Source organism: Carlito syrichta, unplaced genomic scaffold (assembly GCF_000164805.1).
Source record: "Carlito syrichta isolate Samal-C Ts95f unplaced genomic scaffold, Tarsius_syrichta-2.0.1 Scaffold115575, whole genome shotgun sequence".
NCBI classification, from domain to species: domain Eukaryota; kingdom Metazoa; phylum Chordata; class Mammalia; order Primates; family Tarsiidae; genus Carlito; species Carlito syrichta.
The window spans coordinates 12,421-36,724 of NW_007059671.1; the positions used below are offsets into that span (position 1 = coordinate 12,421).

General features: G+C 59.9%; 1 protein-coding gene across 1 annotated transcript in view; it reads left to right on the forward strand.

Moving 5' to 3' along the window:
- Positions 1 to 24,304, forward strand: part of DPP9 (dipeptidyl peptidase 9) — a 39,331-nt gene that overhangs the window by 10,417 nt on the left and 4,610 nt on the right. Inside the window, exons 3-17 of the mRNA XM_008072385.1 lie at positions 1,701 to 1,813; positions 4,502 to 4,675; positions 4,748 to 4,916; positions 5,644 to 5,757; positions 6,448 to 6,576; positions 8,701 to 8,762; positions 11,429 to 11,529; positions 12,832 to 13,009; positions 13,119 to 13,281; positions 16,204 to 16,283; positions 19,516 to 19,668; positions 20,222 to 20,357; positions 22,306 to 22,451; positions 23,125 to 23,271; positions 24,109 to 24,261. Coding sequence (XP_008070576.1) covers positions 1,701 to 1,813; positions 4,502 to 4,675; positions 4,748 to 4,916; positions 5,644 to 5,757; positions 6,448 to 6,576; positions 8,701 to 8,762; positions 11,429 to 11,529; positions 12,832 to 13,009; positions 13,119 to 13,281; positions 16,204 to 16,283; positions 19,516 to 19,668; positions 20,222 to 20,357; positions 22,306 to 22,451; positions 23,125 to 23,271; positions 24,109 to 24,261 — 2,018 coding nt within the window. The remainder of the gene's footprint in view (positions 1 to 1,700; positions 1,814 to 4,501; positions 4,676 to 4,747; positions 4,917 to 5,643; positions 5,758 to 6,447; positions 6,577 to 8,700; positions 8,763 to 11,428; positions 11,530 to 12,831; positions 13,010 to 13,118; positions 13,282 to 16,203; positions 16,284 to 19,515; positions 19,669 to 20,221; positions 20,358 to 22,305; positions 22,452 to 23,124; positions 23,272 to 24,108; positions 24,262 to 24,304) is intronic.

Below are 24,304 nucleotides of genomic sequence, written 5' to 3' on the forward strand. Positions count from 1 at the left end.
ATTGCCTGAGCCCATGGGTTCAAGAACAGCCTGGGCAACTTGGCAAGACCTCATCTCTATAATAAATCAAGAAAGAAAAAATAGCCGGTTGTGGTAGTGCACGCCTGTAGTTCTGGCTATTTGGAAGGCTGAGGTGGAAGGATCACCGGAGCCCAGCATGTCGTTGCTGGGATGGCTGTGAGCATGCCACTGCATCTAGCCTGGGCCACGGAGTGAGACTCCAACTCAAAAAAAAAAAAAAATGCCAGCAAGTTTGGGGAAGTCCTGAAAAGAGCACGGCCCCAACCAAGTTTCCTCCTGGAAAAGCTCAGATTGAAGGAGGGGCAGAGGTGCCCGCGCACCACCCTCTCTGTGGGTCTGCCGTGTCACACGCGTGGGCCACCGTGGGCCCTTCTGTGTGCTCTGTGCTCAGAGGAGCCCTGTCCTGGGCTCCCAGCCTTATTGCACAGAGAGGGGAAACCGAGACCTCCTGGTGACAGATTCTGCTTCTGCCATCCTTTCTATTAGTGACAGTTGCACTGTCGTTCATTAAGGCTAAAACACGACCAGGTGCCAGGTGCTCCGTCATTTTATCTGCCACTAAGAACACGACAGCAGCTCTGACAGTGAGACCCCCCAGCCCAGCCTCAGAGGCATGAGAATGTGAAAAACCAAGTCTTGCTGGTAAAATGTGCCGACGCCTGAGTGACATGCGCTGTGCTAAACTTGGTCCCTCGCCTCCTGTGAGCCACATAATCCCCTTTGGCTGCTATTGTCTCTGCCATCATTTTATGCGAAAGGTTGGGTTAAGTCAGTGGCTCACAGTTACAGGTGATGTCCCCCGCAGGGGACCCTGGGCGATGTCTGGGAACATGTTGGTCGTCACGACCAGGGGTGCTCCTGGCATGGAGAGGTAAAGGCTGAGGGCACCGCTCAACGGGCTGCAGTGCCCCGGGACGCCCTGCCGCAGAGGGTACACCAGCCCCGAGTGTTCCCAGTGGCGAGGCTGAGAAACGAGGGGTGAGGTACACATTTCTCAATTCCTTTTTCGCTCTAATCCTAGATTAATTTAATTCTTGGCCTTTGCAAAAAGCCTGTGGTGAAGAAAGCCCTTTTTTTTGTTGAGTTGGAGACTCACTCTGTCTCCTGGGCTGGAGTGCAGTTGGACAGTCACAGCCACTGCAGCCTCGACCTGCTTGGCTCCAGCGATCCTCCCGCCTCGGCCTCTCAAGTAGCTGGGATTACAGGTGTGCACCACCATATTCAGCTAATTTTTTAATTTTTTTTGTAGAGACGAGGTCTTGCTCTGTTGCCCAGGCTGGCGTGAAACTCCTGGGCTCAAGCCATCCTGCCGCCTCGGCCTCCCAAAGACTGGGATGACAGGCGTGAGCCTGGGCCCAGATGAAGAAAGACCTTTCAGAGCCGAGCCCAGCCTCTTGAAGGCAGGGTATCTCGGACTGCCCTTTTCTTGTTCTCTGTGCTGTTTCTTCGGTAGTTGAAGCCATGGGATTTGGCACAGACGTTCAGAGGCAGAAGACCCTACTGCTGAAGTACGCACGCCCAGGACCCCAGGCTTTCTGGGAGCAGTGTGCCGCAAGCAGCCTGGCGGAATGGCCTGGAAGCAGGGGGAGCCAGCGAGGCCTGGTCGCCAGGAGCCAGGGTCGTGGCTGAGGCCATCTCCCATCCGCCAGGGCACCCACCTGTCTCCTGCTCTCCCCCAGGAATGCCTTACGGCAGCCGAGAAAACTCGCTGCTCTACTCTGAGATCCCCAAGAAGATCCGCAAGGAGGCTTTGCTGCTCCTGTCCTGGAAGCAGATGCTGGATCACTTCCAGGTGAGCTGCGCTGGGGCCGGGCCTCCCAGGTCGAGGAGGTGGCTGAGGGCCACTCCATGGGCCACTTAATCCTCTCCGCCCCAGGGGCTGGCCTGCCAGAGAGGGCCTCGCCCTGGGGTTCCTTGAAGGCAGATCTTCAGAGACTCCCTGCCCTGCCTCCACTCTTATCGGAAGTATCTCTTCCCTCAGAGTCACCAAAGGTTTGGAATGAGCAGGGCCCCAGGCCTTTCCTGGAGACTGGCTAATAATTAATCTCCTCCCAAATCGACTCTGGTCTGGGGAGGACAGGGCCGAGGGGGGAAGGTGCCTTTTGCATTGGTGTGTTTTTGTTTCTTTTTGTTGTTGTTTTCTTTTTTTTCTTAGGTGGGAGTCTCCCTCTGTCGCCCAGGCTGAAGTGCAGTGGCACGCTCACAGCCACCACAGCCTCGACCTGCTTGCTCAGGCGATCCTTCCACCTCAGCCTTCTAAGTAGCTGGAACCACAGGCATGTGCCACCATGCCCGGCTGATTTTCTTGATTTATTGCAGAGACGAGGTCTCGCCAAGTTGCCCAAGCTGATCTTGAGCCCGTGGGCTCAGGCAGTCCTCTCGCCTCGGCCTCCCAAAGTGCTGGGATCATAGACCTGAGCCCCCAAGCCTGGCGTTTTATTTCTTTTTAATGGTCAAAATAATGTAACAGGCTGGGCTTGGTGCCGTATGCCTGTAATCCCAGCACTTTGGGAGGCCGAGGCCTGAGGATCACTTGAAACCAGGTGTTCGAGACCAGCCTGGGCAACAGAGAGACCTCGTCTCTACAAAAAAATCAAAAAGTTACCTGGGCGTGGTGGTGTGCATCTATAGTCCCAGCTATTCAGGAGGCCAAGGTGGAGGGATCACTTGAGCCAAGGAGTTTAAGGCTGCAGTGAACTATGATCACACCTCTGTGCTCCAGCCTGGGTGGCAGAGTGAGAGAGAGAGAGAGAGAGAGAGAGAGAGAGAGAGAGAGAGAGAGAGAGTGTGTGTGTGTGTGTGTGTGTGTGTGTGTGTGTGTGTGTGTGTGTGTGTGAGAGAGAGAGAGAGAGAGAGATACCAAGATGGATGGAGAATGTTACACTCCCAACGTCATACTCCCAGTCCCTCCACTGCTGGCTCAGTAGTCCTCACCTTGGCCTTCCCCTTTGGGTCCCCAAGCTGACGAACTCGACTTACGCCACTTTCTTCACTATGTTGGGGTAACTTTGCTTTTAGTTCTGTGTTAAGAAAAGCGTTTCTCTAGCTGGGCTCGGTGGCTCAGCCTGTAATCCCGTGCCTTTGGGAAGCTGAGGTGAGTGGATTGCCTGAGCCTGCGGGTTTGAGACCCGCCTGGGCAGCGAGACCTCATCTCTACAATAAATCAAAAAATCAGCCGGGCGTGATGGCGCGTGTCTGTAATTCCGGCTACTTGGAAGGCTGAGGCGGAAGGATCGCCAGAGCCCAGCAGGTCGAGGTTGCAGTGGCGGGGAGCAGCCACTGCTCTCCAGTCTGGGCAACAGAGTGAGACTCGGACTCAAAAAAAAAAAAAAAGAAAAGAAAAGCATTTCTCTCGGTGATGTTCTCCCACATGGTCTTCAGTGTTTTCCCATGGCTGCTGGTGTGCATGACAGTTCAGCTGCCCAAGCCCCCAGGGTGGGCATTTGGGTGTCCCAGTGACCCTGGGTTTGCACACACACGTGCCTTTGCAGAAAGTATGGATGGCTGGTGTTGGGTAGGTTTGGATAATGCTCTTGGTGGGAAGAGGGCGTGGACAGGGCAGGGAGGCTCTGTATAGGGTTAGTGCTGGGGACTGAGTGGGAGCGCTCTGGTGGCAGGGCGAGAGGACCACCACTCCAGGGACCATCTGCTGTGGAGAGATCCCTTGGGGAAGGGGCTCGGTGCTCAGCCTGTCATCCCAGCCCTTTGGGAGGCCGAGGCGAGTGGATCGCCTGAGCCCGTGGGTTCGAGACCCACCCGGGCAACTTGGGGAGACCTTGTTTCTACAATAAATCAAAAAATCAGCCGGGCGACGTAGTGTGTGCCTGTAATTCCGGCTACTCAGAAGGCGGAGGCGGAAGGATCGCTGGAGCCCAGCAGGTCGAGGCTGCGGTGGCCGGGAGTGAGCCACTGCACTCCAGTCTGGGCGACGGAGTGAGACTCCAACTCAAAAAAAAAAAAAAGAAGGGAGGAAGCGTGTGGCAGGCACAGTGCCTCATGCCTGTAGTCCCAGGACTTTGGGAGACTGAGGCAGGAGGATCGCTTGAGGCCAGGAGTTTTGAGATCAGCCTGGCCAACACAGCAAGATCTCATCTCTGCAAAAAAAAAAGAGAGAGAGAGAGAAAGAAATTAGCTGGGCATGATGGCACCTGCAGTCCCAGCTATTCAAGAGGCTGAGGTGGGAGGATTGCTTGGGCCTGGGGGTTATGAGACCAGTTTGGGCAACATAGCGAGACCCAGCTCTAAAAAAAAAAAAAAAAAAAAAAAAAAGTGACGAAGCTTCTGGTGAGCTCTGGAATCCCCCCGCTACCACCTGGGAGGGTCAGCCAGTCCTCCAGCCTCCCTCTCGGCCTCCCTCTTGGTGCAGCCTCCCCAGCCACCGGGCGAGGCCGAGGCGGGTGCCCTGGAAGCGCGCAGGCCGCGGGACTGCTGCCCCAGAGCTCGGCCTCCACGCTGAGCACTGCCGTCTCCTGTGTCCCAGGCCACGCCCCACCACGGGGTCTACTCACGGGAGGAGGAGCTCCTGCGGGAGCGGAAGCGCCTGGGCGTCTTTGGCATCACCTCCTACGACTTCCACAGCGAGAGCGGCCTCTTCCTCTTCCAGGCCAGCAACAGCCTCTTCCACTGCCGCGACGGGGGCAGGAACGGCTTCATGGTGAGGTGCGGGCCTCGTGGGTGCGGGCGGCTCGCGGCCCCTCCCCCCTGAGCCCCGCCTCTCTGTCCCCAGGTGTCCCCCATGAAGCCGCTGGAGATCAAGACCCAGTGCTCGGGGCCCCGGATGGACCCCAAGATCTGCCCCGCCGACCCCGCCTTCTTCTCCTTTGTCAACAACAGCGACCTGTGGGTGGCCAACGTCGAGACGGGCCAGGAGCGGCGGCTAACCTTCTGCCACCAGGGTGAGGCCACCAGGGGACCGACCGGCGTGTGGGTCCTCGGGCCAGGCCTGGCCGGCATACGTGGGCGGCTGCCATGGCTGCCAGGCGAGCTTCCGGAAAGGCCCGGCCACATCCCCGCTTGGCCCCGCGGCCACACCTTCCTGCATGCTGTCCTCACCGGTCCCCCTCCGGGTGGGCCTTCCGGGGCCTTCCAGCAGTCCCACGGAACCCCAGCCTTGTCTGTGGTTTTCCACTGCGGTCGTCAGCCCGGCCACTGTTCCCTGGCCCCTCCACGGGCGCCCGCTGCGCCCTGTAGCACTCCCCCACCCTGCCCACCTCCGCTCTGCCACCCGACCCATCAGAGTCAGGCTTAAGGCTCACCTGTTTCCTGGGCTCCCCTCACTCCCTGCTTGCCGGACGTGACCTCACCCCTCCCCAGAGACCTCCGGGACTCCAGCCATGGCCCAGAGACCCACAGATCCCGTTCTCCCCGTCCCCTGGCCCTGGTCCCCGCTTCCTAAAAGTGAGGCACTTTCCCTCAGCACACCTGGGGGTGCTCCTGGCCTGGGGGGGACCAGAGCTGGAGGCACTGCTCACACCCTGCAGTGCAGGACAGCCCCGCCCAGAGGAAGGCCCCATTCAGCACTCGGAAGTCCTGCCTAGGCCCTGTCTCTGTGCTTCCCTGAGAGCTCCTGGCTGTCCACCTGTTAGCACGCTGCTCACCTCAAAATATGTTCCCTCCCTCCAGGTCTGTCCAATGTCCTGGATGACCCCAAGTCTGCAGGTGTAGCCACCTTTGTCATTCAGGAGGAGTTTGACCGCTTTACCGGGTACTGGTGGTGCCCCACGGCCTCCTGGGAAGGTAGGTCACTTCCTGTTCTTCAAAAGCGTTCCTTCCCATGTGGGGCTTTGGTTTTTGCTTTTCTTCCTTTGAGTCAGTCGCACTCCATCACTCAGGCTGCAGCGCAGTGGCACCATGACAGCTCACCACAGCTTTGAGCTCCTGGGATTAGGCAATTCTCCCAGCTCAGCCTCCTGAGTAGCTGGGACTACAGGTGTGCACCACCATGCCCAGCTAATTTCTTTAATTTTTGTAGATACAGGGTCTTACCATGTTGCCAGGCTGGTCTTGAACTCCTGGGCTCAAGCGATCCTCCTTCCTGGGCCACCTAGAGCTCTACCAGAATTAGTCTATGTACTTTTCTGCTCTTTGCTCCTGTCACGTAAAATAGTCCCTGCAGTCTCGACACCAGCACCTAGGGACCTCTTTGAGAACTGTCCCTGTTATGCTGGGAAGTATACCATACAGCCCGTTACACCTCACATGGCCACCTCCTGTGCTGATTCGTGCTGGGAACAGCCCTGTTCTCCCTCTCTCTGTACAGGTAGGGAAACTGAGGCCCAGAGAGTTGGGGCTGGTGTCAGGTCTAGGGCATGCCAGAGCTCACGCTCCCGATTCGGGCCGTGCAGCCGTGGGGGCACAGGACCCCCGTGCCACAGGGGGAAGGGCAGTGGCAGGGCCTCTGGCACCCTCAGCGCCCTGCCCCCCCAGGTTCAGAGGGCCTCAAGACACTGCGCATCTTATACGAGGAAGCCGACGAGTCTGAGGTGGAGGTCATCCATGTGTCCTCGCCCGCGCTGGAGGAGAGGAAGACGGACTCCTACCGCTACCCCAGGACAGGTGAGTGCCGGCTAGGCGGGGCCGCACCAGCAGGCTGGGCCTTCAGGTGGCGGCTGGGGGCTGCGTGTGCCCTGGACACCTGTGGGGATGCAGGAGGAGCTTCCTGCCCTTGGGTCGATGCCCCCCTCTCCGGGCCAACCCCGGCCTCATGTAGTGTAAGCCCAGAGATCGGTCAGGCTGCCGGCTGGAGAGTCTCTGTCCCCTGCCTGCCTCTGCAGTTGTAGCACAGCAAGCACTGGCTGGGCGTGGCTGCGTGCCTGGAGGGCTGTTGAGCTTGAGCTTGAGTCGTAAAGGAGGATCCAAATGCAGGTTGCATGTGACAAAATGCAACTCTTTGGTTTTCGATTTGTTTTGTCGCCCAGGCTGGAGTGCGGGCATGATGATGGCCCCCCCAGCCTCTGCCCGCTGGGCTCAGGTGATCCTTCTGCCTCAGCCTTCCAAGTAGCTGGAATATAGGCGTGCACCACCACACCCAGCTAATTTTTTAAAAATTTATTGTAGAGACGAAATCTCGCCAAGTTGCCCAGACTGGTCTCAAACCCCTGGGCTCAGGCAATCCTTTAGCCTTGGCCTCCCAAAGTGCTGGGATGATAGGCGTGAGCCACCGCGCCTGGCTAAAACTTGTTTCTTGTGATTTTTTTTTTTTTTTAATTTAAAAACACAAGAAAGATTTTTAGCCATACTGAAGCAGGCACATGGTTTTTGACCCTCGTGCTGTGGCTTGCTGACCCCAGTACAGCTGCACAGGACACAGCATTTGCCTCTCCGCTCCCAGGCCTTCCCGTCATTCCCCTGCTCACCTGTCTGTGGTCCTGGCTTCCTCGGTTATCCCTCGGAACCAGGCAAAGCATCTGGGTCAAAGGCAACCAGGTTCTGCCCTAGAGCCCTGAAGGCAGAGGAGCTGGGGAGGATGTGGGGGAAAGTCTTCGTCACCTTGGAAGAACACAGACTTGAGTTTGCCCACCTTGTCAAGAGAAGTCACAAATCCAAACTTACACGTGAAATCTTGTCACCAGGGAGTCATCTCAAAAAAATTTTTTCTTTGAGTTGGAGTCTCACTCCGTTGCCCAGGCTGGAGCGCAGTGGCATGCACCCGGCCACCTCAGCGTCAACCTGCTGGACTCCGGCGATCCTTCCACCTCAGCCTTCCAAGTAGCCGGAACTATAGGCGCTTGCTACCATGTCCAGTTAATTTTTTTGATTTATTATAGAGACAAGGTCTCGCCAAGTTGCTCAGCCTGTCCTCGAACCCGTGGGTTCAGGCAATCCCCTCACCTCGGCCTCCCAAAGTGCTGGGATGACAGGCTGAGCCACCGAGCCTGGCCTTGAATTGTTTTTAAATGCCTCCTGAGCCAAACAGAACACACACGCAGACTGGATCTGGTGTTCAGGCCCTGTGTCTGCAGTTTCTGTGGTGTCTGTAAGACAGTTGTCATTGCTGACGTCTCACGAGCACATACTCTGTGCTGTGCTGGATAGAAGCTTCTGTGTAACATTTCCAATCCCCGCTGACTGCAGATGGGCCAAGCCAGTCTCTTCCCCCTCATTTGACAGATGGGAAGACTGAGGCTCAGAGATGTCGCCTGTTCAGGGCGCCAGAGCTGCAAGGGCTGGAGTTGAGATTTGCCGTAGTTCTAACTGGGAAACGTCAGCTGTTTCTGCCCTACTATGGGCTGTGCCCTCTTGGGGAGCCCCAGCCTACAGCCGTCTTCTCCCAAGGGCTCAGCCCTGCCGTCTAGCACGAGCTTCTGTGTTACGTGGGGTGCTTGCCGCGCCTGTGCATCGTCAGTGGTTTCATTGTGCTGCCTCAACCTTGGCAGCCCTGCAGGGCTCTCCAGGTGTGAGGATGGCATCTTCTTGTGTCTGTGTCATCCTCAAGCCCTGCTCCCGGCACCGGGCCTGGCCTGTGTCTTGAACACTGAAGCTGAACTCCACGTCACCATTAGGGATGTGGTTCCCGCCTGAGGGCTCGTCATCAGGGAGGGGGATATGCCTGTGGACACAGGCGGACCACCTGGTCTCTCCCGTAGCCTCACGGGCTGTTCCACCTCTCCGGGTGTTCCCGTGGCCCTGGCCCCACACAGGCGATCCATGCCAGTGCTCAGCACGCTTCCATTTTTGCAGGCAGCAAGAATCCCAAGATCACCTTGAAGCTGGCCGAGTTCCAGACGGACAGTCAGGGCAAGGTAAGGGGCCCGGCGTCCTGGAGAAGCTTCTGGATGAAGTGGGAGGAGCCGGGGAGGCAGGCCCCTCTCCTTCCTCCTGGACACGGGCCCAGATGCAGGCGCACTCCTGAGCCCAGCTGGGGCCCAGCGCTGCCCCCCGTCTGCCTGGCCGTGGGCATTCCCTGTGCCTCAACCTCTGTCTGTGATGTAGGTGTGGTACACTGGGCCTCACCTGCTTCCCAGGGGCTGTGAGCCCCAGGCAATGGCCACGGTCATGAACGAGCTTCAGTGGTCACCCGGGGATGAGAGGGCTGCAGGCTTCCCGAGGAGGGAGGTGAGGGCAGGTCCAGGACTCCCCTCCCCGGGCTTCCGGGATGAGAAGCCGTGGGACAGATGCCTCAGCCCAGGCAGGGCATCCCCGCCTGGCATTGGGCAGACCCTCCCTCGTCGCTTCGCTGGACCCGTCTTCTGTGGCGGGCTGGGCAGCGTTCCAGACTCATCTCTCTGCTGCCCCATCGGCAATGAGTGCCAAGGGGTCATCCCAAAGGACCCCACCGCCGTGAGACAGTGTCAGGCAGCAAGAAGTGTCACTGCCCCAAAGTGACACCTCCACTGGCAGCAAACCCCTGTGATCTTGCTTCCCTCTCCCCACCCTTCAACCACCCATTGCCAGCCTGGCACATCCTCCCAGCCGTCAGGCCCTGCCTTCCCTGGGCCCTCTGACAGCCCTGTGAGGCGAGGCTCTTGGGAGGCTGTCAATGCCACAGGCCACGGGGGCTGGTGAAGTTAAGCAACATCAAGTTAGAGGACGGTTCACAGAAGGCCTGGACCAGAGAGGCAGGGCAGAGAGGACATCAACCCCGGGGATGCCAGGCATCCAGAGAGGCCCTGGCCCTACCTTAGAAGACGAGAGCTTGGGTTAGCCAGGCCCTCGTGTGCATTTGCATATGTATTCCAGGGAAGTGTGGAAGATAAGACACCTATTTTCATAGCTTGAGGGGCTAGGCTTTGTTTTTGACACAGTTAGGCCCTCACCAGATCTCTGTTGTACTCTTTTTTTTTTTTGAGTTGGGGGGGGTCTAACTCTGTCACCCAGACTGGAGATCAGTGGCATGATTACAACTCACTGCAGCCTCGACCTGCTGGGCTCAGGCTATCCTTCTGCGTTCGCCTCCCAATTAGCTGGGACTGCAGATGTGCACCACCATGCCAGGTTAATTTTTTTTCTTTTGAGTCAGAGTCTCACCTTGTCGCCCAGGCTGGAGTGCAGTGGTACGCTCACAGCCACCGCAACCTCAGGCTTCCAAGTAGCTGGAACTACAGGCACCCGCCACCATGCCCAGCTAATTTATTTATTTATTTATTTATTTATTTTTTTGAGTTGGAGTTTCACTCTGTCACCCAGACTGGAGTGCAGTGGCCACTCCCGGCCACCGCAACCTCAGCCTGCTGGGCTCCAGCGATCCTTCCGCCTCAGCCTTCCAAGTAGCTGGAACTACAGGCGCGCGCTACCACGCCCAGCTGATTTTTGATTTATTGTAGAGATGAGGTCTTGCCAAGTTGCCCAGGTGAGTCTCGAACCCGCGGGCTCAGACAGTCCACTCACCTCAGCCTCCCGAAGGTGCGGGATTACAGGCTGAGCCACTGAGCCTGGCTTTATTTATTTATTTATTTATTGTAGCCATATCGTCTTGCCAAGTTGCCCAGGCTGGTCTCGAACCCCTGAACTCAGGCAGTCTTCTCACCTTGGCCTACCGAAGTGCTGGGATTATAGGCGTGAGCCACCACGCCTGGCCCAGGCTAATTTAAAAAAATTTTTTAGAGATGGGGTCTTGCTGTGTTGCCCAGGCTAGTCTCGAACTCTCAGGCTCAAACAGTTCTCCTGCCTCAGCCTCCCAAAGTGCTGGGATTGCAGGCGTGAGCCACTGCACCCAGCTTCCTTTTGCACTCTCGACTGGAACATTCCAGCGGGTTTTAAGCAGATCTGCCCTAAGTGACTTTGCTGGTGACCTTCATGAAACCACCCACCAGGCTGTTCTCCGTGGCTCTTCACCTTCTTGCACTTGCAGGGTCCTGAGGCGGGTGTGGGTGATGCCAGTCACACCCGGGAGCTTGAGGATGTGAGGCTGGTGACCCACTCTGTTGCTCGAGCCCCAGGTCCCGCCCCCCTCCATGGGCAGAACCTCTGTCCCCCCTGTGGAGGCCACACCAGCCCACCAGGCTCGAGGAAACCCTGGGTCCAGAGGCCACCTGACTCTAAGGGATAGCACAGACCAGAGACTTTGGTGTCAGGCACAGCGGGGGTGCTGCCATGGCCAAGAGCCCCCACCTGAGTGCTTAGACAGCAGGTGCTGTCTCAGGGTCGTGGAGAGTAAATGACAGAACAGAACGTTGGCAGGCGGCTTCTCCTGAGGCCCCTCCTGGCGTGGGTGACCATCTTCTCCCTGTGTCTGCACAAGACAGTCTCCTGGGCGTGTCTGTGTCCATGCCTCCCCCTCTCACGAGGACACCAGTCACGTTGGGTCAGGCCCGCCCCACTCCAGCACGACCTCTTCTTAGCTCAGTGCATCTCCACCTTCCCTGTTTCCAAAGGAGGCCACGTTCCGAGGCCCTGGGGGTCCAGGCTCCCTGGTGTGAGTCTGGGGCTTCACTGTTCGGCCGGTGTGACCACGTTTCTTTCCCCCTAGATCGTCTCGGCCCGGGAGAAGGAGCTGGTGCAGCCCTTCAGCTCGCTGTTCCCCAGGGTGGAGTACATCGCCAGGGCGGGGTGGACCCGGGACGGCAAATAGTGAGTGTCTGCCGATGGGGCCCAGGGTCGAGGGCGGGTGGGACCTGGCTGGGCCCCAGAACCGCCATCAGCCTTGCCCGCGGCTCCATCTGCTCACACATTTGCCGCATCCTCCTGAAAAGGGCACACTCCCTGCCTCCCTTGTTCCCAAAGGTTCCCCCTAACCCCAGCCAGAGGGGATCCCGAGCTGGATTCTCAGTCCTGGCGTTGGTGCCCCCAGGACATGGTGACCAAGTTTCCCAAAGGGGCTCAGCCCTGCAGATGTGATCTCGGGTGGCCAGAGGCCCAGGGGTGAGACGCCCCAAGCCATGATGTGGCAGTACTACCTGGGACTCGCCTCCCAGCCCCCTCGCCTCTGTTAGGGAGAGATGTCCCCAGCCCCTTCTGAACCAGGGCTGTAGGCCACAGTGGCCAGTCGGGCCTGCTGCCTGTGTTCGTATGTTCCCTGAGCTCAGAATGATTTTTTTAAATGGGCAGGGGCAAAACCCGAGGAGAATGTTTTATCACACATGGAAATGATATAAAATTCAGCTGGGCATGGTGACATGCACCTTTAGTCCCAGCTACTTGGGAGGCTGAGGTGGGAGGATCACTTGAGCCCAGGAGGTCAAGGCTGCAATGAGTTATGATTGCACGGCTGCACTCCAGTCTGGGTACCAGAATGAGACCCTGTCTTTTTAAAAAAATGGAAATGGTCATGAAATTCGCATTTCAGTGACTGTAATTACAGCTTTATTGGGGCATTGCCATGATCATCTGTTTACAGTCATCGTTGGTGACTGTTTTGCTATAGTGTTGGAGTTAAGTAGCTGTGAGAGGCACTGTGGCCCACAAAGTTGAAAATATTTAGTGTCTGGCCCTGTTTTATGGAAAAAGAAGTGTCTGCTTACAGCCAGGCATGGTGGCTCACGCTTGTAATCCCAGCTCTTGGGAGGCCGAGGCAGGAGGATCACTTGGGGTCAGGAGTTCGAGACCAGCCTGGGCAACATAGTGAGACCTTGTCTGTACCAAAAAGTTAAAAATAAATGAAAAACCGTCCATATAAAGCAGCATAGGAAGTAAAGGATAGCACCGTGGGCCGATGAGTCCATGCAGAGGAGAAATTGTCAAGCTCTAACAATTTCTTGTTATCCTCTAAACTTGTGTGAGGAAGGACGCCCACGTGAGCGCGGGCCCCTTGGCCAAGTGCAGGGGACGCCGGCAGGGGAAGCCCAGCCCTGACTCACCGGCCAGGAGGGCGGACGCTGTGCGCCACTCCACCCGCAGGCCGCTGAGGCTCCCGCCCTCCCTCCGCACCCCCAGCGCCTGGGCCATGTTCCTGGACCGGCCGCAGCAGCGGCTCCAGCTCGTCCTCCTGCCCCCCGCCCTGTTCATCCCAACCCCCGAGAGCGAGGAGCAGCGGCTGGTCTTGGCGCGAGCTGTTCCCAGGCACGTCCAGCCACATGTGGTATACGAGGAGGTCACCCACGTCTGGATCAACGTAAGGGGCGGGCAGACCTTCCCCTGCATGAAGCAGCGGCTGGTGGGGGGACTGGCCGGCACCGAGCCTCGTCACCCCCTTCTAATGTCCTCCCCCCCACCCCCCGCAGGTCCACGACATCTTCTACCCCTTCCCCCAGTCCGAGGGCCAGGAGGAGCTCTGCTTCCTCCGCGCCAACGAGTGCAAGACCGGCTTCTGCCATCTGTACAGGGTCACGGCTGTCCTGAAAGCCAAAGGCTATGACTGGACTGAGCCCCTCAGCCCCGGGGAAGGTGAGCAGAGCTGGAACGCCCCAACACTGGGGCTCAGTACGCCGTTGGTTCACTGACCGTGAACGTGGGCCCTGCTGACTGTGCGGCCCCAGGGAGGGGACAGGGTGGGTAGGAAGCCGCCCCCTCTGCAGGCCACTCAGGACCTACCAGGGTTGGAGTAGCCACCTGCAGGCAACAGGATTTACTGAGCACCTACTACATGCCAGGCCCTTGCACAACTGAGGTTGGCATAGTACAGCCCGCAGGTCAAGTCTGGACGCCAGCTGTTTCCATAAAGAAGGTGTGACCGGCACAAGGCCACGCCCACTCATAAACAGGTCCCCGGCTGCTTTTCTGCCCCAGCTGCCAAGTTGAGTAGCCTCAAGGGAAACTGTCTGGCAAAGCGACCAATATTCATTCTCTGGCCCTTTGTAGAAGAAGCTGCCGACCTCTGCTGCAGGTGCTAGGGACAGAGTCGTAAAAAAGAAGAGAGGCTGGATGCTGTACTCATGCTTGCAGTCCCAGTACCTTGGGAGGCCGAGGCGGGAGGGTTGCTTGAGACCAGGAGTTCGAGACCAGCCTGGGTAACATAGCAAGACCTTGTCTCTACAAAAAATAAACGACTAGCCGGGCGTGGTGGTACGTCCCTGTAGTCCCAGAAACACAGGAGGCTGAGGAGGGAGGATCGCCCGCGCCCTGAAGGTGAAGGCTCTGGCAGCCACAGTCACGCCGCTGCAGTTCAGCCTGGGCAGCGGAGTGAGACGCCACTCAAAAAGCCGAAAAGAAAACCCTGTCTCGTGGAATGTTCTAGTAGGGGAGCCAGCCAACGATCCAAACACAGTGAAAGATGCCATCTCTGGCGTGAGGAGCATGGCAGAAGGAAATGCAGTAGGGTGAGGGGCTAGAGGGAGCGCTTGCGTTCTAGAACAAGGGGTCAGGAGGGCGTCTCCGAATTGCTTGCTGTGGCACGGGACCTGTAGGAGGCGGTGAGGGTCACCCGGCGCACTCCAGGCAGAGGGCACAGCCTGTGCAAAGGCCCTGGGGCAGGGCCATGCCTGGAGCAGAGGGAAGACGAGGAGGGGAGGGCAGGAGGGGACAGGGCGGGTTATGGTGGGCCGCAGGGGGCTAGCCCTGGGGGCAGCAGGAAGTCAGCGTTCTCACACTGGTTTACAAGGATTCCTCTGGTTGCCTGTGGTGCGCAGGCTGAGGGGCGAGGAGAGGTGACAGGATGAGGGCTGCAGTGGTGGCGGTGGCGGTGGCTGAGCTGTCCCCATGGATCTGGTTCAGGGTGTGCTCTGATGGCTGAGCTGACACACTTGCCAAAGAATGTGTGAGGGCCTGAGGAAGCAGCGTGGACGCCAGAATGTTCTCTGGTGTGACAGACTCCGAGAGGGCCCGTTAAGGAGAGGAGTCCGAGTTTGGGCTGGGCGTGTTTTGGGGTGTGTGTGTGTGTCCGTGCGTACGTGCCCAGAGCTCAGGGCGGGATGGACCCACGGCGGGACTGGGCTCCAGGGGACGCATCTGGGGGGAGACCGTGTGGTCAGAGCTGAGCCGGTGCTCTTCAAGCTGGGAGTGGGGCTTCCCAGCCTGCGAACTCAAGGCCAGGTCGTTCTGAGTGGCCCGCCCTGGGCATGCAGGGCGTGAGCAGCGCCCTGGGCTCCCCCACTTCGTGCCAGCAGCACCCTCAGTTAGAACACCCACACGTCCCAGGCGTGACCCCACGGCCCCCCGGGACATGCCCAGGTGAGCCCACAGCGTGGAGGCAGGGCCCACCCACCTGCCCGAGGCAGCCAAAGCCAAGGGTGTGCAGGAGCTGGGCGAAGACGCCAGGGAAAGGCGATGCCACAAAGTTCCGAGGAGCTGAGTGAGGCACAGATGGAGACGTGACCCCTGCCCGGGCGGCAGTGCGGTCCTCCCGTGGGGTCAGATGCGGCCATCCCAGACTGAGCCGTCCCCGGTGGGCGCATCCTCCACCTGCCGGCGTTCTCTCCATCGGCCGCCCCACCCTGTCTCGGACTCCGCTCGGGGCCTCCTTCCTCCTCCGTTGAGATGGCTCTGAACGCCACCACCAGGCCCCATGATCATGGATTGGAGCCCACAACAGCTTCTGCTCAGCCAGGGCATGGACCCTCCAGGCTGCCGCGTGCGTTCAGGTGACTTTGGCCGTCATTGTGGGCACAGGGCTTCCCAGCACCCCACTCGGGCCTGCGTCGGGGCCCCTGCGTGCACCACGCGTCTCCTGGATGGTGGCTACAGGGCGAGGCAGTGAGACCAAGCGGCGCCAGATCCGGCACTCAGGCTAGACCCTCGTCATGGGGCCGGTGGGAGCCCCCTTTCCACACGCTGAAGTTTTGCCACCTCAAGTGGTCCACCAGAGCTTAGGTCCACCAGGAGAGGCTTCTGTCTGTTCCTTCTGAGCCATCCGTCTCCGAGATCAACAGCAGGCGCTCTAGACCTGGAAGGCTGAGGAGGTCAGCCACTGCCCGCTGACAGCCTCGTGTGTCCGCCCATGCCAGCATACAACTGGGCAGTGCCGTCATTGACCAGGGGAAAACGCAGAAGCAGGGTTTCCTTTCTCCCAGAAAGCTGTCACCAAACCCTGCGTCTCTGTCCCAGCCAGCCTCTCCCTGCACGATCCCAGCCTGTCCTGCTGGGGTGGCTCCTCTGTACTCCATGCCACCCCCCGAATGCTGTGTGGCCTTCAAAGGGTTCTAAAATGGGGGGGTTCTGATACAAACCCAGAGTTCTGGTTTTCCTGGAAGCGCTGGACCTGCGGTCCACGTGGCGGGATCCAGTCCTGTGGCCCTGCTGATGTCCGAGTTTGCTGCCAGCCAGGGATGCAGTGGCTGCTGGGGGTCTGCTCAGGGGAATCTGGCCTGGGTGCCTGTGGGTGCCTGCGTCACCTCCTGGGTCCCTTCACCTTCTTCCTTTCCGTACTTCCAGATGAATTTAAGTGCCCCATTAAGGAGGAGATTGCGCTGACCAGCGGCGAGTGGGAGGTTCTGGCAAGGCACGGCTCCAAGGTACTATCTCCTCCCAGCTCTTCCCTGTCCCTCACACACGCACGTCACGTGGGCACACGTGTGCGCACACACGTGTTGCGCATGTCACATGGGTGCACATGTGCCCCCCGCAGGCCTGTGGCCTCTCTTCTCCCCTTCTGCCTGCTCTGATCTGACCCTCCACATGGCCTCAGCGCCAGGCCAGGTTGTGGCTAACAGCTGGAGAGAAGCTGGGCCCTCCTGGACACTGCGACTCAGTGCCCATCCCCACCCAGGGCAGTTGGCTGGGCCGTAGGATGCCAGGGCAGGGCCCAGCCTGATCCCCACCCACCTGGGGTTCTGTCCGCTTCCTTTCACTCTGTGAAACTGCCTCTTCTTTTTTTTTTTTTTTTGGCTTGGAGTCTCACTCCGTCACCCAGGCTGGGGTGCAGTGGCACACTCAGGGCCACCAGTGTCAACCTGCTGGGCTCTGGCAATCCTTCCACCTCAGCCTTCCAAGTAGCTGGAACTACAGGCACATGCTACCATGCCCGGCTAGTTTTTTAATTTATTGTAGAGATGAGGTCTCACCAAGTTGCTCAGGCTGTTCTCGAACCCCTGGGCTCAGGCAGTCCCCTCACCTCAGCCTCCCAAGGTGCTGGGATGACAGGCTGGAGCCACCAGAAGGCGCCTCTCCTACCAGAGTGCAGGTAGTCAGAACACGCCCACCACCCCTGGAGTTGTCACGCAGCTTCCAGCCACACCACACCACCACAAAGTACGCCTGCAGAAGAGGCCGTCACCTCCCCAGACGCCGTTGTGGACACGCACACGTTGCAGGCTTGGCATCTGCCCAGAGTCTTCACTAGCCAGCTCCACAGAATCCCAAGTTGTACAGCAGGCCTCCTGAATCAGCTTTCTGGACCCTCTTGACCCAGGACAGACGCCTCCTGGACCAAAGACGTAAACATGCAGGACAGGCGTTGGGAGAGGCCTGCAGGACACAGGCGGCCGTCCTCACAGTCTGGAGGTGGAGACACTGGCATGCCCCTGCCTGGGCCAGTGAGAGGCACAGCTGGGCAGGATGGCTCAGCCTCTCTGGGCCGCGGAGACAGCCTCTGCTGTGGCATCTACGTGCCTCTCATCTGACCCTGCGAGGTCGTCCCAGAGCGCCCAAGACGGGCACGCAGACACATGCGTGGAAACGTGACTCGTGAGCACAGGCAACGTGGAGGTCATGCCGGATGGGCCTTCGGTGCCGACACAGCCGGGAAGGACAGTGCTGAGGTCCCAGAGATACAGAAAGCGGCGAAAGCGCAGCACAGAGGCTTTGCTGACTGTCCCACCCCGCGTCTCTGTGCATGAGGTGCCGGGAGGGAGGCTGGGCCCCAGAAGGGGATGCGGTGGGCGGTGGCCACCAGCTCACCATGGCTCTGCTGAGGCTGCCGTGCTGCGGGTGCCGTCCAAGACCCGCATCCGTAGAATGGGAACATGAGGTGGCTCTCAGGCTTTGTTCTTACGGCAGGGTCTCTCCTCCGGGCGCTGTGGACACCAAGGCTGGGTCATTCCCTGGGCGCTGCAGGCTGCCGAGCAGAGTCCCTGGCCTCCACCCCCTCCGTGGCAGGAGGTCCCCTAGAGGGCATCCTCTAGGGGGCACAATCTCACCCACACACCTTGCAAGGACTCGACTTCAAAATGACCTGAAGCCCTCAGCACGGCATCTGCTGTCCACAAGCCGCTGGTAGAACCTTCTGTGTCGTCTGGATGTTTGCCGCTCACACGCTGTATCTTCTTATCCTGGAGTTGAGAAAAATGTGAGCAGAAGCATTTTAGAAGTTGAGAAGGAGGAAGCATGTCCTCCAAAGTCTTATCTGTGGCCCTGTGCTTCCGTGGGCCTTGTGTGCGGGGAGGCAGCCCAGGAAGGCCCTGTCTGGGGTCCCAACACCTGCAGAGAGCTTCCCAGCCTGTCCTGGTGATGAAACCAGCACATGCCACCTGTGGATGTGTCTTTTCCAAGAACAACCTCTGTTTCTGGGACCCTGGCCTACGAACGGGTCACACAAACATGTCAGTGTTGTAAAATCAAGTCATTCCTGACAAGCCTCATCAGAGGCCGCTCTGAACCGCACCTGCCCAACGCCTCTTCCCCCTCAGGCAGTCGCCGCTGTCTTTTCCACCGACGGTCCCCGTGAGGAATACATACCATTGTTGATTTAGGGGTGTGTGGGCTTTTTTCAAAAATAGGATATTAGTCATGCCCGGTGGGTGGCTCATGCCTATAATCCTGGCACTTTGGGAGGCTAAGGTAGAAGGATTGTTTGAACCCAGGAGTTTGAAACCAGCCTGGGCAGCATAGTGAGACTGTATCGCTTTAAAAAACAAAACAAAACAAAACAAAACAGGGTTTTCCTTGGCCACAGGAGAGTTGTGCTGTAATAATGGAACCAGGCCTGTCTTTTTTGCACGTTGAAATCATTACCACTTTCAAAGCTTAAAAAACCCTTTCAGGTGAATTCCTTAGAATGGGTTTCCAGGAGCATAATTCCTAGGTCAAAGGGCATGCCCTTTCGAGGGGCCTGGCCTCTGCCCTGCCAGGTCGGGGAGGGCATCCCTGCTGCACACATGAGCCCTGTTCAAGCCTCTGCAAGCCTGTGTCCCGCCATCCCCCACCCGGTAGGCTCCTTGTCCTTGTCTCCTTTCTTGGGGCCTCTGGTCATCCCAGGCCTCTGCTGCTTCTGATGGCCATCAGGCCGGGCACAAGCAGTGCCTTCCACCCACACTGGGGGCGAGAGCAGGTCCTCTGACCCAGGGTCTGCCCCTCCTGGCTCCTTTTCGAGCCCTGGTCAAGGTCGCACCTCTATACTGCATTTGTCTCTGAGACTGTTGGCATCCAAGCGCGTGTGGAAGGAGCCTGCGGGGCCTTCAAGCAGGAGGGTCCCGCCCCCCTGGGCACCGCATTCAAGAACCACAATGGGGCTGGCTGTGGGCGGTGGGGCCCTGGCACTTGTGAGCGTGAGTGCCTGGACCCAAGGCGGCTGCCCAGGCCAGGCCTGCCGGGGCCCCCAGCCTCCGTCCTGGCTCAAGCCCAGAGTTGGCCTGCCGGCACCACATCCCTTCAGCTCAGCCCAACCTGGGCGGTTCCCCTCCTGCTCAAGCCAGGCCTGGGTGGGGCAAGTCCCCGTCCCAGATCGCGGGGCGGGGCTGCCGAGGGACAGGAAGGCTTGAGAAACCTGGCTGGGTCTGGGCCTGTCGCGAGGACCCCTGTTCCCTGCAGATCTGGGTCAACGAGGAGACCAAGCTGGTGTACTTCCAGGGCACCAAGGACACGCCGCTGGAGCACCACCTCTACGTGGCCAGCTACGAGTCCCCCGGGGAGGTCGTGCGCCTCACCACGCCCGGTTTCTCCCACAGCTGCTCAATGAGCCAGGTGGGCCCCATCCCCGCCACAGTCTTCCTCACAGCTGCCCAGGGATGGGCAGGACCCCCCTGCCTCCCAGGCCCAGCAGGGAAGGGCGTGACGTCCCTGACAGCAGGGAAGGGCGTGATGTCCCTGAAGGGCGTGACGTCCCTGACCGTGGTGCCCGCAGCCTGGGTGCTGCCACTCTGTGGGAAGGGCTGTGGCTCTTGGCCTCTTGGAACAGTCTAGAACATGAGGCAGCAGCCGTGCAGAGGGCCACCCCTGGCCCGCAGTGAGAGCAGCAGTTTGCCAACTGCAGAACCAGCGAGGTGTGCAGGCCAGGCAGCTGGGCTCGGCAGCAGTGCCCGCCTCACACGGACAGGCCTGTCAGGGCCCTGGGGTCACAGAAGCGAGCAGAGGGGACATGGCCCATCGTCCATGAGGGCTAGGACTCAGGCGGCGAAGGCGTGGACAGAGGGGTCGGAGTGGGGGAGGGAAGCGACGCGGGCACGGGCGGGGACACCGCAGTGTCGCGTGGTGCTCGGTGCCCCTCGGTGCTCAGCATCGCCCGCCCCACCTGCAGAACTTCGACATGTTCGTCAGCCACTACAGCAGCGTGAACACGCCACCCTGTGTGCACGTCTACAAGCTGAGCGGCCCTGACGACGACCCCCTGCACAAGCAGCCCCGCTTCTGGGCCAGCATGATGGAGGCTGCCAGTGAGTACCCCCGCCCTTCCCGAGAGCCTCGGCTTGCCCCTCTGTAAGGTGGGACATAGCCCAGCTGCCCCGCATGGGCGAGCCCTGCTGGGGCCAGAGGCAGCGCCCTGAGCCAGTCAGCTGGGCCTGCCCTGGCCCCCGGGCCTTCCCGAGGGCCCGAGGACTTGTCATAGAACACAGCCAGTGGCCTCCACGTCTGTGGGCGCTGAGCTGCAGGAAAGGGCCGTGCCATGCGGGGATCCGGCAGGGACTCCAGCATCTGTCGGGTGGCCACGGGACACAGCCCTGTCCTCCCTCAGGAGCTCCTGGGCCAGGGGGAAGGCGGCAGGCCAACACCTGGACAAGGGCAGATGGGCTCCCAGTCCCTCGAGCCAGCTCAAGCCCTGCCGTGGTTCTCGGGCCCCTCACTCTGCCGTCCCCCCAGGCACCCTGCACCCAGAGCCACCGCCCACAGTAGTGCCTGCTCAGAGCAGACCTGCCAAGGCTGCCGTAGGGTCAGTCACGAGAGGGCCGTGGGGAAAGGAGGTGGGTGGCGGTTTGCTTGAGTGCCGGGAGGTCAGCCAGGATCCTGTATGGGGGAACCCTGGCTTCCAGTTCTGGCTCTGAAATGCCTCTTTATGAAATAATACAAGGTGCCTAGAGCAAAAGACTCAACACTGGGCACATTCCCAGGTGGCCAGGGATCATTCAGTAAAAGGAACAACCTACCCTGGCCCATGTGGGTGGGTTTCTAGAACATTCTAGAAAACGAGAATCATGGCACCTGTGGGAGTCCTGTGGGCTGATAAACATTTTGTGGTGCCGCCAGCCCTGGAGCAGAAGCAGATCCGAGGCCTCCTCCCCGTGAGCTCACTCCTCAGAGACGTGGACCCTGGCTTTGCAGATGAGCAAGCTGAGGCCAGGGAGGGGCTTGCCAAGACACCCAGCCCAGCGGTGGCGGGGGCAGGGAGCAGAACTCGGGTGCTCTGGGGAGATGAGGACAGCATTTCCCAAAACTGATCCGGGCCGGGCCCGGGCTCAAAGTTGGCAAACCACAGCCGCATCTGGCCAGGCCCACTCAGTCACATGGCGCGTGGCCACTTTAGTGCTTCTAACAGATGACACAGACACACAGAGCTGAAAACACTACGACCTGGCCCTTCAAAGGACATATCTGCAGACCCTGACTGCCTTCCCTTTCCCTGTCTTTCTGTAAATAGATACACCCAAGGCCCAGTGGGGCCTTCCCTCCCAAGTGTATCCGAGCAAGCATTTCTGAAGAAAGCTCTTGACCCCCTCCACACGTGGGCAGCCACTGTTGCTTGAAACAGAGCAGTGACCCTAGAAGTCCATGAGAAGCAGACATAAAGTTAGGTTGTAGCCGGGCATGGTGGCTCACGCCTGTAATCCCAGCACTTTGGGAGGTGGAGGCGAGAGGATTGCCTGAGCCCACGGATTCGAGACCAGCCTGGGCAACTTGGTGAGACCTCGACTCTGCAATAAATCAAAAAACTAGCCGAACGCCTGTAGTTCCAACTACTTGGAAGGCTGAGGCGGAAGGATTGCCTGAGCCCAGCAGGTAGAGGCTGCGGTGGCCATGAGATGAGCTTACCACTGCGCTTCAGCCTGGGCGACAGAGTGAAACTCCAACTTCAAAAAAAAGAGTCCCAGCAGTGTCGTCCTCCGTTGGAGGTCAGCAGGCCTTGGGCTGCCAACCTGCACCTGAGCCTCCCTCCTGGGGAGCCGGGGGCGGGGCCAGGAGGGCAGCGGGAGGGGCGCCGGCTTCTGCCAGGGAACTCCTGGGCTGTCTGTGCCCCCGAGCTCTGCGTCTGCCGCCTCAAGCCTCTCTGGCCCCCGATTCTGACGTCAACCGTGGGAAGCCCCAGAGAAGAGGGGTGCCCCTCTGAGGCTTGCAGCAAGGTTGCCACCGGCTGGGGCTCCCTGCAAGCCCAGCACTCTGTCTCTGCAGGCTGCCCCCCAGATTACGTGCCCCCTGAGATCTTCCACTTCCACACGCGCACCGACGTGCAGCTCTACGGCATGATCTACAAGCCGCACGCGGTGCAGCCAGGGAAGAAGCATCCCACCGTCCTCTTCGTGTATGGAGGCCCTCAGGTGGGTGTCTGGTCTGCCCCTCGGGACCCGGGCGAGGGCAGAGGGGCCGCCTGGGTCGCGCCTGCTCCGTCACGACCACGCTGAGTTCTCCTGCCTCCCGGACGGCCTCCCTCCCCTTGGGCTGCCGACTCTGCCTTGCCCCTCTGGGAAGGCCCCTGGTCACCAGCCTGGGCCAGAAGTGCTCCTCCCTGGGCCCCGTTCCCTGAGCAGGGGTCGGTACCAGGGGGCAGATTGGCAGGTACGCCTCTGTCAGGCGGGGGAAGGGGCTCTCTTGGCAATGTCTGGGGACGTGCGTGGTGTCGCAACTGGGAGTGCTCCTGGCATGGAGAAGGCGGACGCCAGGGACTCTGCTCATACCCTGCAGTCCCCGGGATAGCCCCACCCAGGGAAGGATCTGGCCCAGGGCCCACAGGACCCAGGGAAGACACCTGGCAGGGAGCCCAGTGGGGCCTTCCCTCCCAAGTGTGCCCCAAGCACAGCCCCAGTGCACGGGGGCCCTGTGTGCCCTCGTCACTCCCCAAGTGTCTGGAGCCTTCAGGGCTGCCCACAGCCTTGTGCAAAGGCCTTTAAGGCCCTCTTGCCCCGCCCCCATCCCACCAGCAGCTGGCACTGCCCAGCCGTCCTGCCGCACCTCCACCGGCCCACACCGCCCCGCCCCCCTCACCACCTGCAGGTGCAGCTGGTGAATAACTCCTTCAAGGGCATCAAGTACCTGCGGCTCAACACGCTGGCGTCCTTGGGCTACGCTGTGGTTGTGATCGACGGCCGGGGCTCGTGTCAGCGGGGACTCCGGTTCGAGGGGGCCCTGAAGAACCAAATGGTAACTTCTAGTGGCTCCGGGGCACCCACAGAGGGCAGTGCTGGCAGGCGGCGTGGGCGTAGGGGACAGGCCGTTCGAAGCCGGGGGGTCCACTTTGCTGCTCCACTCTGAGCTCGCCCCATGGGGATGCAGGCGTCTGTCCATCCGTCACACCTGGCGCCTGAGCACAGATACAGCTGCGCAGTGCAGGCCGGGTCACAGGAAGTCCTAAGGGCTGTGGCGGACAGGGGCAGGTGGCCAGGGAAGTGATGCTACAGGTGATGGTGGTGGCCGTCGTCCCATGCCAGGAAACTTACCAAGAACAGAAATGTATTTCTCACTGTTCCGGGGGCAGAAAGCCCCAGACCGAGGTGCTGGCAGGGCTGGTGTCCGGTGGGGGCGGCCCTGCTTCCAAGATGGTGCCTTGTGGCTGCATCCTCGGGGGGTGGGGCACCAGCTCTGTCCCCTCCAACAGGCCCCATTGTGAGGGAGCCTAATCCCTATTGTGAGGGTGGGGGCCCCCATGGCTTAGCTGCCTCCTGGAGGCCATAGCAGGACCCCTGCATGAATTTGGGGGCCACAGATACTCAGCTGTATTGGTGGTGATGGTGATGGGTGGCACCAGCTGCTGTGTGAGCCCTAGCACGTGCCGGGATGCTCCGCTTTCGTCCTCATGGCCTCTGTAAAGTAGGGTTTCTTCATCTAGGGACATTAACGTCACTTGCCACAGAGCCACCTGTCCAGGGCCGGGGGGCCCAGAGGGACAGTGGCTTCCAGAGACAGGGAGAGGCGCTGCCAGGGCCGGGGTGGGACTCGGGCGCTGGGAGGAGCCACTGAGAGGTGCCGGCTCACCCCCAGGGCCAGGTGGAGATTGAGGACCAGGTGGAGGGCCTGCAGTTCGTGGCCGAGAAGTACGGGTTCATAGACCTCAGCCGCGTCGCCATCCACGGCTGGTCCTACGGGGGCTTCCTGTCGCTCATGGGGCTGATCCACAAGCCCCAGGTGTTCAAGGTGGGTCGCGTCCCGCCGCCCCGGCCACGCCCACCCTCCCGCC